This window comes from Odontomachus brunneus, unplaced genomic scaffold (genome assembly GCF_010583005.1).
Source record: "Odontomachus brunneus isolate Ranch 3 - 2012 unplaced genomic scaffold, Obru_v1 Obru_scaffold_199, whole genome shotgun sequence".
NCBI lineage: Eukaryota > Metazoa > Arthropoda > Insecta > Hymenoptera > Formicidae > Odontomachus > Odontomachus brunneus.
In genome coordinates this window covers 172,383-185,399 of record NW_022639649.1, presented here as the reverse complement: position 1 = coordinate 185,399, position 13,017 = coordinate 172,383, and the positions used below count along the sequence as shown (strand labels likewise).

The 13,017-nt window shown below is 37.0% G+C and overlaps 3 protein-coding genes across 4 annotated transcripts in view; 1 reads left to right on the top strand and 2 right to left on the bottom strand.

Moving 5' to 3' along the window:
- The window catches only part of LOC116852013 (NADP-dependent malic enzyme-like), a 15,139-nt gene extending 9,246 nt beyond the window's left edge, over positions 1-5,893 (bottom strand). Inside the window, exons 1-2 of one of the 2 annotated variants that reach the window (XM_032831973.1) lie at positions 5,467-5,893; positions 215-371 (exon numbers count right to left, since the gene is read on the bottom strand). In XM_032831973.1, the coding sequence (XP_032687864.1) occupies positions 215-371; positions 5,467-5,552 (243 nt within the window). In that variant the 5' untranslated portion in view covers positions 5,553-5,893. Of the gene's footprint in view, positions 1-214; positions 372-2,548; positions 2,937-5,466 lie in introns of those variants that run through there. The other variant, XM_032831972.1, reaches the window with a different exon arrangement.
- Positions 5,894-7,599: 1,706 nt separating this feature from the next.
- Positions 7,600-8,937, top strand: LOC116852017 (protein PBDC1). The gene is made up of 4 exons (XM_032831977.1): positions 7,600-7,780; positions 7,859-7,918; positions 8,054-8,113; positions 8,334-8,937. The coding sequence occupies exons 1-4, from the start codon at positions 7,763-7,765 to the stop codon at positions 8,688-8,690; spliced, it is 495 nt and encodes a 164-aa protein (XP_032687868.1). The 5' UTR covers positions 7,600-7,762; the 3' UTR covers positions 8,691-8,937.
- Positions 8,881-11,638, bottom strand: LOC116852014 (probable ATP-dependent RNA helicase DDX56). Its single transcript, XM_032831974.1, has 6 exons — positions 11,379-11,638; positions 10,659-11,102; positions 10,283-10,542; positions 9,845-10,037; positions 9,458-9,762; positions 8,881-9,376 (listed from the first exon to the last, which is right to left on the bottom strand). The coding sequence occupies exons 1-6, from the start codon at positions 11,466-11,468 to the stop codon at positions 9,010-9,012; spliced, it is 1,659 nt and encodes a 552-aa protein (XP_032687865.1). The 5' UTR covers positions 11,469-11,638; the 3' UTR covers positions 8,881-9,009.
- Positions 11,639-13,017: the final 1,379 nt, after the last annotated feature.

Sequence of the window (13,017 nt, the reverse complement as noted above, 5' to 3'; positions counted from 1 at the left end):
ATATATATATATATATATATATATATATATATATATATATATGAAATAAAATATCCTCTTTCTCTCGCTGTTTCTTCTACTTCGTTCATTCTGCAGTCGACTCTTTGCGCCAGGTCGCATCAAGTATCAAATGTCAAACGCGACTATTTCGCGTTGAGCGAAATCGCACAGGCATTATTTAATTACAGTGTGACAGATTACTTGGCGGACTTACCTTGTTGAATTGTGGGTCCCTGATGTGGTCGAGGCCACGTAGAAGGCCAACGCAGGGCGCGTCGCCGATACCCCGCTGGCCCAGCTGATCGCGCTCCAAGCTCGACATGATCGATGTTTTGCTCTTGCTGCGCACAGGCTGACTACTGCCTTGAGTCCTGCGAACGAACGCCGGGTGGTGAGCAGCAGTGGAGGGACAGGCGGGTGAAGACAAGGCCAACGGCACGTCGGTAGGGTAGAGAACGCAACGGTTACGCGATATGACGTAGGTGTGTCGGCGAGATCAAAGAGCGGTGCGGGGAGAATTAAAGAGCGCCGCCGTATTTGCCGGCGTGGCACTCCGGTATATCCGACTCATTACGGTCTGCAATATAGACGTAAATAACGGAAGGAGCGCCCGTTGCCTTGAAACAACTGAGGTGACGTGTGTCTTTTATTTCTCTTATTATTATTCATTTATTTTTTGTTAGAAAATTAAATATATGCGTAAGCAACTATGATGACACAATAAAATGCTTATAAATATTTTCATACGATCCTTTTACAACGAATTCTTTTTGTTAGGTTTTTTATCAAATTTTTATTAAAACTCTCTTCACAGAGTTCTTAGATATTTTTACGTACAATTTTACACCTCCCTTACTCATTCCTCTTTCGTTAGAAAGTTAAATATATGTATAAGATAACTTTAACGCAAATATTGCGAATATATAAAGCGGGTTTTCAAACTAGAATTTGCTGATGAAATCAAAATCGATTATTGTGTAAATTTCGTAGAAAGCTATTGGCATTGTGTGCTATTTAAATTTAAATTTTATAGTTGATATTTAATAGCGTATACATATATGTGTGCATGTGTAGATGCATGTATGTGTGCGTATGTGATCGGTTTCATTGTACATGATTCGCAAACTTTTTTTGCGGCACGCGAAATTTTTGCGATAATCTTTATCAAGCGATATTGCCATGAGATGAAAGTTTCCAGTTTATATTTTTGCTCATTACTTCATAATTACTACTTGTCCCACGGGCACAGATTCCTACGTACGCACCTGCGAGGAGGCACAACTCGGCGCACGCGTAATGGTTCGCGTAGTCGCGCGATTATCGAACCACGAGATATATCGCGTTTGATTATGCGCTTTGAAAACGCAAGCGGAACCTGTCCCCGGACGATCGTAGAAATCGATTCAACGGAATATTAGAATCCCCACCATATTGCAATAGGAGCAAAGTTCGCGACGTGGACTGTCAGAATCGATTGGCGAACGTTTCTATTCTCTCGCCTCGACTAGATCAAAGTTTATAGTTTAAAGTTTATATTGAATCACGAGCTACGACTACGTATTATTTGCTGATTGTACATGCAGAAAAATGCAATTCTATTGCTAAAAGAAGCGATTACTCCTTTCCCTTCTCTTAAATAATGTTTGTTTTCAATATGTATCTTTTTGGTAATAGTAGTAATAAATATATTTATCACAAATTCTAAAAAATTTCATTAACATGTACTCAAAGGAAGAGAATTTTTATTCTCTCTACAAAAATATTATAAAACTTTATTAAAGAGAAAATTGGTTCGACTTTATTTGCAGTAAGTAAATTAAATTTTTGTTTTATGTATAATGAAACATCGATCGAACTATCGTAACATACAATATCTTAATTAGTCAATTACACTGCCGGAAAACACGATTCAGTCTTTGAGCACATAAGAAGAAAGTTAAATTTAACACAAAGAAAGTGATGCAAGAATAGTACGCTATTGAAGCACAAGGCCGTATATATCGGAATTATGTCGTTTCTACTTTGAAGAAAAAATACCCAAAAATTAGTAAATATTTACTCGATGGGAACTAACAGCATAAACTACTCTTAAAAAATTGGCCTCTGAACACTTATTCTGAACTCTCTTTTATCGATAAAATGTCTCTAAATGTTAAGGTCTTACAAATCTTCTGAGCTTGTAAACACATTAGAATCAATTCTTAAATAGTAGTTTGAACTTAGATTTAAGCTCTGTTCTAACAATGTATTTGATGTGTTTTTTAACAGAGTTTAAACTCAAACTTAAATTCAAAATGTTATTGAAAAATCAGCCTTAATGACCATTTCTACCGTCAATGAAACTTTAATCTAAGTTTAAATTTTCGTCAGATAAACTTATAAACTCAGATTAAAATTCAATTAACATTGATAAAAACAGAGGCGTTAGAGGCGCTTTTGTCGCTATTCTTTCAGAGTAAGAATCTTAGGTTAAGGTTCATGTCGTTAGGTTAATGTTAAGGTTAATGATGGTTGAAACAGGCATCAGAGGGGCGCTTGGTCGATTTACCTGCCGTCGTCGCGCAGCTGGTGCTGCCGGCAGATATCAGGTTCAAGATCCTGGGTGGCATAATGCAGCCTACTCGACCAAGTGCGCAAGCAATCCGTGAAACGACAGCTCAGCGGCCGCAGAAACTGTCTCGAGGACATTGCGCGTCTCGCCGCGAACACTTCGACCGACTCTACGCAAACTTCGTCGCGATCTGCCGCCGAACGTGGCGGCCTGATCGCGCTCGACAACGCGTATATCTATGTGCTGCACCCGCATATGTTGTACGTATGCACAGTAATAGTTAAATAGCAATTCGCTGCCACTGGCTATTGGCCTTCCCATTCGTGTTGCGCTGTGGAGACGAATCGATGCGAATGTGAATGCGCTGTCCGTGCCGGACAGTTATTGTGTGCACATTATTCGTTTTATCGCGTCCCGAGTTATCACGCGTGATAATAGAGAAGAAATAGCCGCAGACGATGTGACTAGATTGCGTTGGCTAGCGCACGCGCGCGCATGCGCGTCGCGCTTTCTACACACGAAAGAAAACGGGCTACGTGATCACACCTTGCAACAGAGTTGCCAGGTTCTAGAAGCGGTAATGCTAACTCGAAAGACTCATGGACGTAAGAGCACCTGGACAGAACCTATTTTCGTAAGGTTGAAACTTAAGGATAAAGAGGATTGTAACGGATATGATCAAACCAAGAAAGTAGAAGCATGGTATTGTCTTCATTCTAATTGTATCTTATTTTTGCGTCTTTTCTACCTTTGCAACCTTTCGTGCAACAATCAGATATATTGTAGAAGTAAATAGAACACATTACTGCAGACATTATTTTTGTTTACAGAATACAATCTCAAAACGTAGCAATGCCTTGATCAAAATCACGCCGCGCGGCCGTACACAATGTGAAGATCCCATATAGCACAAATCTCTAAAAGACTTCTTAAAGAATTCTAAAAGTGTTCTGGAGGACTTGGGAACTCTTTTGGAACTCTTTAAGAAGTCTTAGAGAGATTTGTGCTATATGGGATATATCTGAGTTTATATATATAATGTTATATACAGGGTGAGTCATTTTAGTCTATGGATCCGAATATCTTCCAAATTACGGTATCTACAAAAAAATGGTTTAGATAAAAGTTGACCAGGACAGAGGGGGTCATTCAATTGTACCATTGGTTTTGACCTTGAGGTCAATTTTGAAGGTTACTTCAAGGTCACGATGGTTTTTTCTAATGGGACACCCTATTTTTGACTGCGGATTTCGAAAGAGCGGAAAATTTTACATCAAACTTGTCTTATGAAAAAATTGTTTTTGCGACCTTGGAAAGGTCAAAAATGAAGGTGAAATGTCTGAAAAACGATCTGCTGTACTTTTTCTGAAATGACGTGGTTTTCTGGGTAACACAAATGTGCATAATGCTTAAACAAAGTCAATGAATTGTAAAAGTGTAAATCACTTTAACTAGCTTGACCTTGAGGTCAATTTTCAAGGTTGTTTGAGGCTCATAACGCATTTTTTGATCAGTAAACCCTATTTTTGACCGCAGAACCTGTTTCTTGACAATGGGCTCTTAAACAATGGCACTTTTTACATGAGCATAGGGATTTTTTAGTTTTTCGACCTGACCTTTTGAAGGTCATATCAAGGTCATATCAAGGATAAATGGAAATCCATTTCTACTACGGGAGAAGCGGACGTAAGGTATCCGATACCTAATGCTAATAATCAACGATTGAAAAAAACTAAACAATTACGTTTGATTTAAGATTTATAATTATTGTTATAATAATAGAGTTTTATTCCTTTTCTTTCTTACTCACTTCTGCATAATTGAAAAATTTACTATTTAAAGTTGCTTAAATTTAAAAATTCCAAACATACATACAGGGTATGTAGGTAATTACATTCACAAGTTACCTTTCCAGAATGGCTGATTATAGTCCTAATGAGATTGTTGATATTATATTAGTTTTAGTCAAGCTAGTTAAAGTGATTTACACTTTTACAATTCATTGACTTTGTTTAAGCATTATGCACATTTGTGTTACCCAGAAAACCACGTCATTTCAGAAAAAGTACACCAGATCGTTTTTCAGACATTTCACCTTCATTTTTGACCTTTCCAAGGTCGCAAAAACAATTTTTTCATAAGACAAGTTTGATGTAAAATTTTCCGCTCTTTCGAAATCCGCAGTCAAAAATAGGGTGTCCCATTAGAAAAAACCATCGTGACCTTGAAGTAACCTTCAAAATTGACCTCAAGGTCAAAACCAATGGTACAATTGAATGACCCCCTCTGTCCTGGTCAACTTTTATCTAAACCATTTTTTTGTAGATACCGTAATTTGGAAGATATTCGGATCCATAGACTAAAATGACTCACCCTGTATATGCTAATTTTTGTGAAAAACCAAGATCGCGATGTATATTTCCCCTCACTCCTAAAGCTTCACACACCATGTTTACAAAAATATTTTGTGTTTCACATACTCCAACGTCCATGGGAACGACCTGAGACGTCACTTTTCACCAATTTTAAAGACATAATGCGCCACATAGCGTCAAACTTGCGAAACCTACTTGAAAATTTGAACATCATCAGAAACTTTGTGTGTGTGTGTACTGTGTGTGACAACACTTTCAAATATAATAAATATATTAAACAAGCGTACCGTAGCGTATCACAAATCGTAAGCAAATTGACCAACCACAGTCGATTATTCTTAGATTTTGTTGATTCCTCTCAAGAAAATTAAAAAAAACATTTACAAAAATGAATCTTTACTAACTTTACAACCGAATGACATAATCGACGATCGCCTTCACATTATTGATCCGTCATCCACTTGGACGTTCCTTTAAGACGGTTCTGAGAAGGCTATGCTTCTAGGAAGGAAATAAACGCGAATAAACAAGAAGACTTACATCCTGTTGTCGCTCACCGGAACCCATCGAGGCCCATTTCTTGGGTAAGTTCTTGGCTGTCCGCTTCTAAACTGTCCGTTTCCCATTACGACAAGATAAAGACTAATTGATAGCTAATGGACACTTTTCGCGCGGAAACTTTTCTACTAAAATTTCAAGTAGATAACGGTGAGCGCGACTCATAACAGCCGCGCGTTTCTCAAGCTTAAGATAAGCTTGCCAAGTGATATTACGAGACGCGTGTGTATGTGTGTGTATACACCGTTGTACTCGCCGAAGTGTATTTCCGTGTCGGTCGATTCGCAAGACGATAAGGACGCGGAACTTCTCCAGGGAAGACAAACGAACGAGCAAGCGAGAGAATCACCAGGCTCTCGTCGCTCCGCTAAAACCAACCGATCGCGAGCGAATCGCGAACGTGACTAGCGGAACCTCCATCACTCGGCTGCTGAGGAGGTGCTTGCTCATCGTAGCTCATTGTAGCTTCCGTTCCAATGAATGGAATATAGCGAATAACGTTGTTCAATGATAAATCTCGAATAACGCATCCTCACCGCGCTATCCTGATGTTTACAAGAGCGAGAGAGCCGATTGGGAAGATACGTGATGTCTCTTGTTGGTGAGATCATGAGTGCAGATAAGGAACAAGACGGAAAAGAGAATTGTTTCGTTGTTACCTAAGAAGATGCTGAGCGCTGGTCGTAATTAGTTAATAATTATGCGCTTTGTTGCGACGCGCGCGCTGATTTACGCAACCTGTGCGCGTCGTTGCATTTACATTCCGTCGCGAGGCCATTGTGAAGCACGTAAGCACGGCGTTTTTAAACGTCAGACGTGCACAGGGACTAAATTAAAATCTAACTCGGGTTGCACGAATGTGCAAAATCGCGCGCACGCGTTGAGCAAAGCGAAGAAGTCAAATGGAAGCTCGAGTTTGGGCATTTGATGAGAAGAGGAGAGCTTAGATGCCCCTAGAATCTCAGAAGAAATCGAATCTGAGAGCAAGGAAAAATTTCAAAAGTCTCACGTTTAAACTGAGCACTTCGCTGTGACTCGTTCAATCGATATTTGTTCTTATGTGACGCTTGTGCAAGATATTTTTCTTCTAGAATCGCAGACCAAAATTCTGAATAATTAATTACTTTTTAAAAATTCATTATCTTATTCAGTTACGACAATTAATATCAGCTAATTGACTTTTAATATCAGACAATTGACTTCAAGGAATTCAACCAAAGACCGTTGATCAATTGTCTAAAAACCAATTGACAATTAACATGAGTAAAGGAAATTAGTTTAACAATGGCTACGCTCACAACAAAAAATACAGTTTTGCAACTGTATAGAATTTATGAATCTATGATTGATATATACTTTTCAGCCTAGATTAAAAGTATATACCAGTCAGATTCATAAATTTTACAACAGTTTTCCCTGCTGAATACAGTCAATAATATCCGCTATTTTATTACTTATTAGACATCATAGATCTTTCAGATCTATTCAACTTGAAACTCTGAATTTAAAGTTAAATATTAACTTATCAAAAAATGTTTAACCTTCTTCTAGTGTGTGTTTCCAGAATGTAAGTTTATAATTTTTCAAATTACCATAAGCTTTCATATAGGCTGCTGAATATCATTGCGATAATATTTCATCGGTGATTCTTTGCTTACAGAAAAATTGCGTACTTACGTGAGTGCTGAAGTGTCACGCGCAGATGCAGAAAGAGATGGCCTTATGTTGTACCAAGAAAAAAGAAAAAATTTCGTGAAAATCTGTCGCGTTACTTTATCGCGTCGTTGAAGTGTGCAGTACTCTTGAATACGATCCTTTGCTCGAATCTTCCATGACAAACTCTTTCTGGTAGACATTCATGAACATCGAATGTTTTTTATGTATCGATAATCGCGCTCCTCAAGGGAAAAGGACAGATGTATCGCGTATTTGAGATTCCAATCTGAACGTTTAAATTAGCAGATTTACACTCAGAAGTTCGAGTTTAGAAAAGAAAAGGAGAATTTTAATATAAAAGCTTTCAAAAATCAAAGAAGAAATCGAATTCGAAAGTTAAGAGAGAATTTCAGAAGCGTTACGCTCAAACTAAGCGCTTCGCTATGACGCGTTTAAAGCGCCTGCGTGAGAAATCAGGCTTGAAACATATTTTACACATGTCTTAGCTCTTATATCGTGTGGTTACCTTGTGCGAGCATATTATTCCTCGAATATCGTGTTTACACGTTCCTCAACGAAGACTTGTATCTTCGTAATAATTATTGAAATAATCGGCGAAACGATGACGGACATAAGTATGGTATGCGAATTTTATTCTCCCCTCTTCGTCGAAAATCTTACGAGAAAGTGTTTATAACCTAACACATTATTATTCTAGCATCAGCAGCATCCTGGTCTCGATGTACTGTCGAGACCCGCTGAAGAGTTTGTCAATGACGTAGGTGAAATGCACACAAGTAGTATTTATATTGTTATATTGTTGTGTCACATAGAAAAAAATGATTACTTGTTTAAAATTTATATGTAAGGAAATATGCATACATCTTGTACTTTAATTTTATTCATTTTTCAGCCCAGTGTCGAGAGAATATGGGCGATGAAAGCTATGGAGCATGCTGAGGTTTATTTCAATGTAAGTCAAATACAAAATATATGGAAGCATTATATAAAACTAGGCTTACGCTGTAGATTTCAAGACTACATCTGCATGAATTGTTTAAATAAAAATAAAGTATATAATTAATGGATAATATCTAAATAAGTAAACTCCAAACTCTGATAAAACATATGAGAATAAGTATGAACGATATAAAGTAAGAAGCAAGAGAAAAGAATGGAATGTTATGTTTTAGATCCTGTGTTCAGTTGATCCAAAACTCTTACGGCTTACACCTCATGACGACATGATCTACAAAACATTCCGGGAAACCTTCCCTGACATGAAGGTAGATAAAATAAACGAAGAGGAACTAAAATCTCATGAGCAGAAAGAGAAATGGAGACCTTTCTGCCAGCAATTTAAAGACATTGTAGAAGACTATAGTTTTGGTACATTAATGAGAGCAGATTGTACTGGGGAATACTCGGAGGAGAACAGCATTCTTACGACCAGGATACAGTTTTACGCTATCGAACTCGCGCGAAACAAAGAGGGCCTCAATGACATCGTACGGAAAACATACAAACCAAAAGAAAGTGTTAAGAAGTGATCAAACAGCATGCTAAATTGGAACTAGTTATGTTAGTACTGTTGAAAATATATTCAAACACTCGCAATTTTTCGGTATAACTCTATTTTACAAACATATACAAACAAGATATATATATATACAATATGTAACAATTTTATAAGATATTGTAGGCAGATGGACTTGCGATAAAAAAATGTGCGCGCAGCAGTTACTGGTTGAATTAATTTTATTAATAATATAATAAAGATAAGGACAAAAACGAGAAGTGAAGTGAACAGTCCTGTTTGAAAAATCCTCTACAACAGCCAAATTAAGTCGAATCGAGATACAAAAAGAATCATTTGCTCTTTGCCGGAATCTGCAAACTGACCAACGGATTCGAGGCGCGGGCTCGATACCTCGACTTGGCGGCTGTTGCTCCCGACGCCGCGGCATCTCTGTCGAATTTCCTCTTTCTTCTGCCGATTCCCATGAGTCTTTTCAAGGTAGGTGGCACTAGATATTCGGGTACGTCCTTTAGATGCGACTGCAGCTTGACGGTATGCAACGCTTTGTCTTGGCGCAGTGACTGCAGGTCGCGCGGATTATCCTCGAAATAACTCTTCAGCTTTTGGCAGTTCATGACTTCCTGCTTGATTTCCTTCAACCGTGCTTCCCGAACAGCAATCCTCGTGACCGCTTTCCAAGCATCCTTCGCGCGATAACTGGAATTGCAATGATTAATTAATAATCTGCGATTCGTAGTCGCGTAATATTAACGCGATGAATTAGAAGAAAGAAAATACCGAAAGCCTTCTACTTCCTCCAGTTTGAATTGATAAGTTTTAAATAGACTGTCACGATTGTAGGTGTGCTTTAGTTGCTCTTCTACGTTGTCCATCAAAGATCTTTCCCTAATCGCCACGAAGCTAAGGGCGGTTCCCTGATTCTTGCCGCGGGCGGTGCGCCCTGCTCTGTGTATGTAAGAGTCCACGTCCAACGGGAAGTCAAAGTTAATGACGTTAGATACAAATTGGAAGTCGATACCACGCGCTACACCTGATTCCTTGTCCTTTTTCCGCTTGCTCTTTTTCTTGCTTATCACATGCGGCTATAAGGAACAAAAATGATTACGTGTATGTGCTTTCCTATAAATTTATATAATGTTTCTCTTTTTCCTTTTCTTGTTTTACCTCTTCTAATGCTTTTTCGTCTGACGCTATTATGATATCGTAGGTGCCACTATTGAACTGCGTCACTGCTCTGCATCTCGAACTAGCTGGTAACTCGGAATTTAAGACGCAAGTGGGTATACCGAATTGTTCCAGGAACAGCTTCAATTTGTAACATCTATCTACTGTATTCACGAATATTATGGATTTTCCTCTGCAAAAAATTAGAAAGATTAATAGAGGATCGACTGTTAAAAGTAAATTTACAATTTTTTTATTGTAGTTTCAGAGAATGTAGTTTTTGAGATACAATTACAGTTTTTGACAAATGCTTTTTATTCAGAAAACCCCGCAGCTCTCCTCGTGGTTTTCTTGTATAAAAGCTGATTTACATTGGAAAAAGTAGCAATAAAACCTTATTGAATATATTTAAAAGATATATTTAATATAAGTTGTTACCTGATTAAATTCAATTTCAACAAAGCATATAAAATAGCTGCTTTGTCATTTTCCTCAGCAGCTAGAGTATAATGTGTCAATTGAGTGGGTGGAGCCAAAGGTGGTTCTTCCAGCTTTAGTATGGCAGGATTATGTAGAACTAATTTTTTCAGAGTTTGAACGTCCTCAGACAATGTAGCAGATGCTAAGACCGCTTGATAAGCCGTTGGTAAGTAAGCCAACACAGCTCTCATGTCATCTTCATAACCAAATGAAAATATCTGAAATAATCAATGCCAATTGAGAATATTATTATGTAAATATCTTTAAGACATTATTATACACAAAGAAGAATTCAGTATTATGATGATATTAGATAAGTAAGATAAGTACATACCAGGTCAGCTTCATCAATAATTAATGTTTCCAAGCTGTGTTTCAAAACCAAGTTTTTTGCTTTTAAATGTTGCAACAAGCGACCAGGTGTAGCCACAACAATATCTGGCATTTCACTCAATAATGGTTTTTGTGCATTTAAGGTTGTCTGAGGACTGATATCGACTATCCTAACCTCCCTGCTACATTTTACAGTTAGGTTGACTATTACTTCTTGAATCTGCTTGCATAATTCTTTACTAGGTGCGACAATTACACTTTTAATCTCCTGTTTTTCCTGATTATGTTTGTTCACTAATATTTTCTGAATAAGTGGTATAGTAAATGCACCAGTCTTTCCAGATCCTGTACGAGCTCTGATTAAGACATCCTTTCCTTCCAGCAATAACGGTATTGCTTTTTCCTGTATTAACGTAGCCTCTAACCAGCCTAGTTTTGCAATAGCCTGTACAAATAATAAGTTGAAATAGATAAATAAGTAAATTACATCTATTCTGGAAGATTCTACAGAAATCTATTATCCTTCAACATCGATTGATTATATTTAAGACATAAAGAAAAATATACACATATTATTTAACTCCAAAAAATTATAGAACAATTAACAAATTAAACATATAACTATTCAGATAATATATAGAGTATACATAGTATTTGAAACAAATCTAACCTATCATTAAAGTTAACCTAATATTATTGAAATTTAATAATGCAACTTTACCTTTAATATCCTGTCATCTAGCTCTAATTCATGGAAATTTTTCGATTTCTCTTCAATTTCATTTTCTGATTCTACTTTATTTTTAGACATATTTATTACGAACTTCGCACGTGTTTAAACAGAGAGAAGTATGAGAGAGGCACCAGTCTGATTTCAATGGCTAGAGCTAAGCGCTAGAGTCCCTATAAGATAGAAGATTTGTTCTTTCCAGCTCAACTTCTTGCACTAATTTAAGAAGTGTACACTGAGGCGTCTTTCTAGCAGAAGTGACGTCAGAGGTTACTGTTCTTTCCAATGGTGCAGCAGAACTTAGTGCAACAGAGTGCTTATTCTTAAAATAGTTGCGTATGCGTAAGTTTTACTGCGCAGATTTAATCATATCATAAAATAGCTGCGCAGTAAAACTTACGTATACGCAACTATTTCAAGAATAAGGGCCCAAATCTATGAAAATGGAAGAGATGAATATTGCAGAAATTAAAAGGAATAAAGGTGGCAATATCCCAGATAGGTTCTGCGTGCAATTAAGATACATACATTAACGCAAGTAAATTCTTCATCTAAAGAATTATTTGCATCTAAAATTATGTGTTGCGCCATGTTGTTTCCTGCACTATGGCGTTCTTTTCCATTCTATTTGGTATGTCTGCACCTATGAACTTTTGCTGTACTCGCCAGTTCCAGTTCCGAACCAGTGCAGTTCCAGTGCAGCACTAGTTCAGTTGAAAAGAACAAACCTAGAGTCTGGCCATTCCACTAGTTTTGGAAAAATATGAGGCCTATTTTTTGTAGTTGCATTGCTCAACTGCTGCAATATATTAAAGTGAGACAAATATACGTTTTCTCACTCTTACTTATTGCACTAGTTCAACTAATGCAGCTACAAAGAACAGACCTATGGCGGCCGTATATATATGAACGCAACTTGTTATCTCGTAACGCGATAAATATCAGTGTCAGTTTGACTATAAATTGTTAATAGAAGTAAGTAAAATTATTCTGTATGTGGTTTCCAAAGTAAAATAAAAAAGTTAATTCAATTAAAAATTGTGATATTATAAAAAAAGTCGTATTTATTATATAAATTGTCATCGTAACCTCATTTTATTCAGAACAATATCTGAAAAGGCAATTGTGTAAAATAGTGCAATACGAAATATAAATTTTCAGATTTCAAAATGCCAACGTGTTGTGTTCTACGATGCAAGAACTATTATCAGAAAGTCTTTTCACTGTATTCGCTTCCTGCAGATTAATAATGTTTCAAGTTTACAAAATTATGTTTTTATTTATTCATTTCATAGTTTAATATAAAAAACTACTAATTGTTCATAATTTTCTTATTTTGCTTTTCAAATTATCCCGCTTCCCATAACAATTTGTATCCGCTATGTTTTTTCCAAACCTTGTTTCGACCAATAAGGAAGAACACGCACGTTGGCCAGACCACAGACTTCTATATAACTACTAGATTGCTAACTCCCTTATATAGTGCTATGTAAAATTAACCCCGAACATATGTATTACTTACGGAAAAAAAGGCATCTGCGCATGCCTGAAACTAGTGTTCCAGAAGAAGAGGGGATATAAATGTAATATGTCCGATGCCGCCTGCTTAAATATATTTGTGTACGTACAG

Bases quoted from the DNA above. Each gene is read 5' to 3' on its own strand.
- LOC116852014 (XM_032831974.1), bottom strand. From the start codon at position 11,468: ATGTCTAAAAATAAAGTAGAATCAGAAAATGAAATTGAAGAGAAATCG. The intron at 11,103-11,378 runs GTAAAGTTGCAT...TTATTTGTACAG, and splicing joins TAGATGACAGGATATTAAAG to GCTATTGCAAAACTAGGCTG. The intron at 9,377-9,457 runs GTATTTTCTTTC...TTGCAATTCCAG, and splicing joins GAGGAAGTAGAAGGCTTTCG to TTATCGCGCGAAGGATGCTT.
- LOC116852017 (XM_032831977.1), top strand. The intron at 7,919-8,053 runs GTAGGTGAAATG...TTCATTTTTCAG, and splicing joins CTGAAGAGTTTGTCAATGAC to CCCAGTGTCGAGAGAATATG. The intron at 8,114-8,333 runs GTAAGTCAAATA...GTTATGTTTTAG, and splicing joins ATGCTGAGGTTTATTTCAAT to ATCCTGTGTTCAGTTGATCC.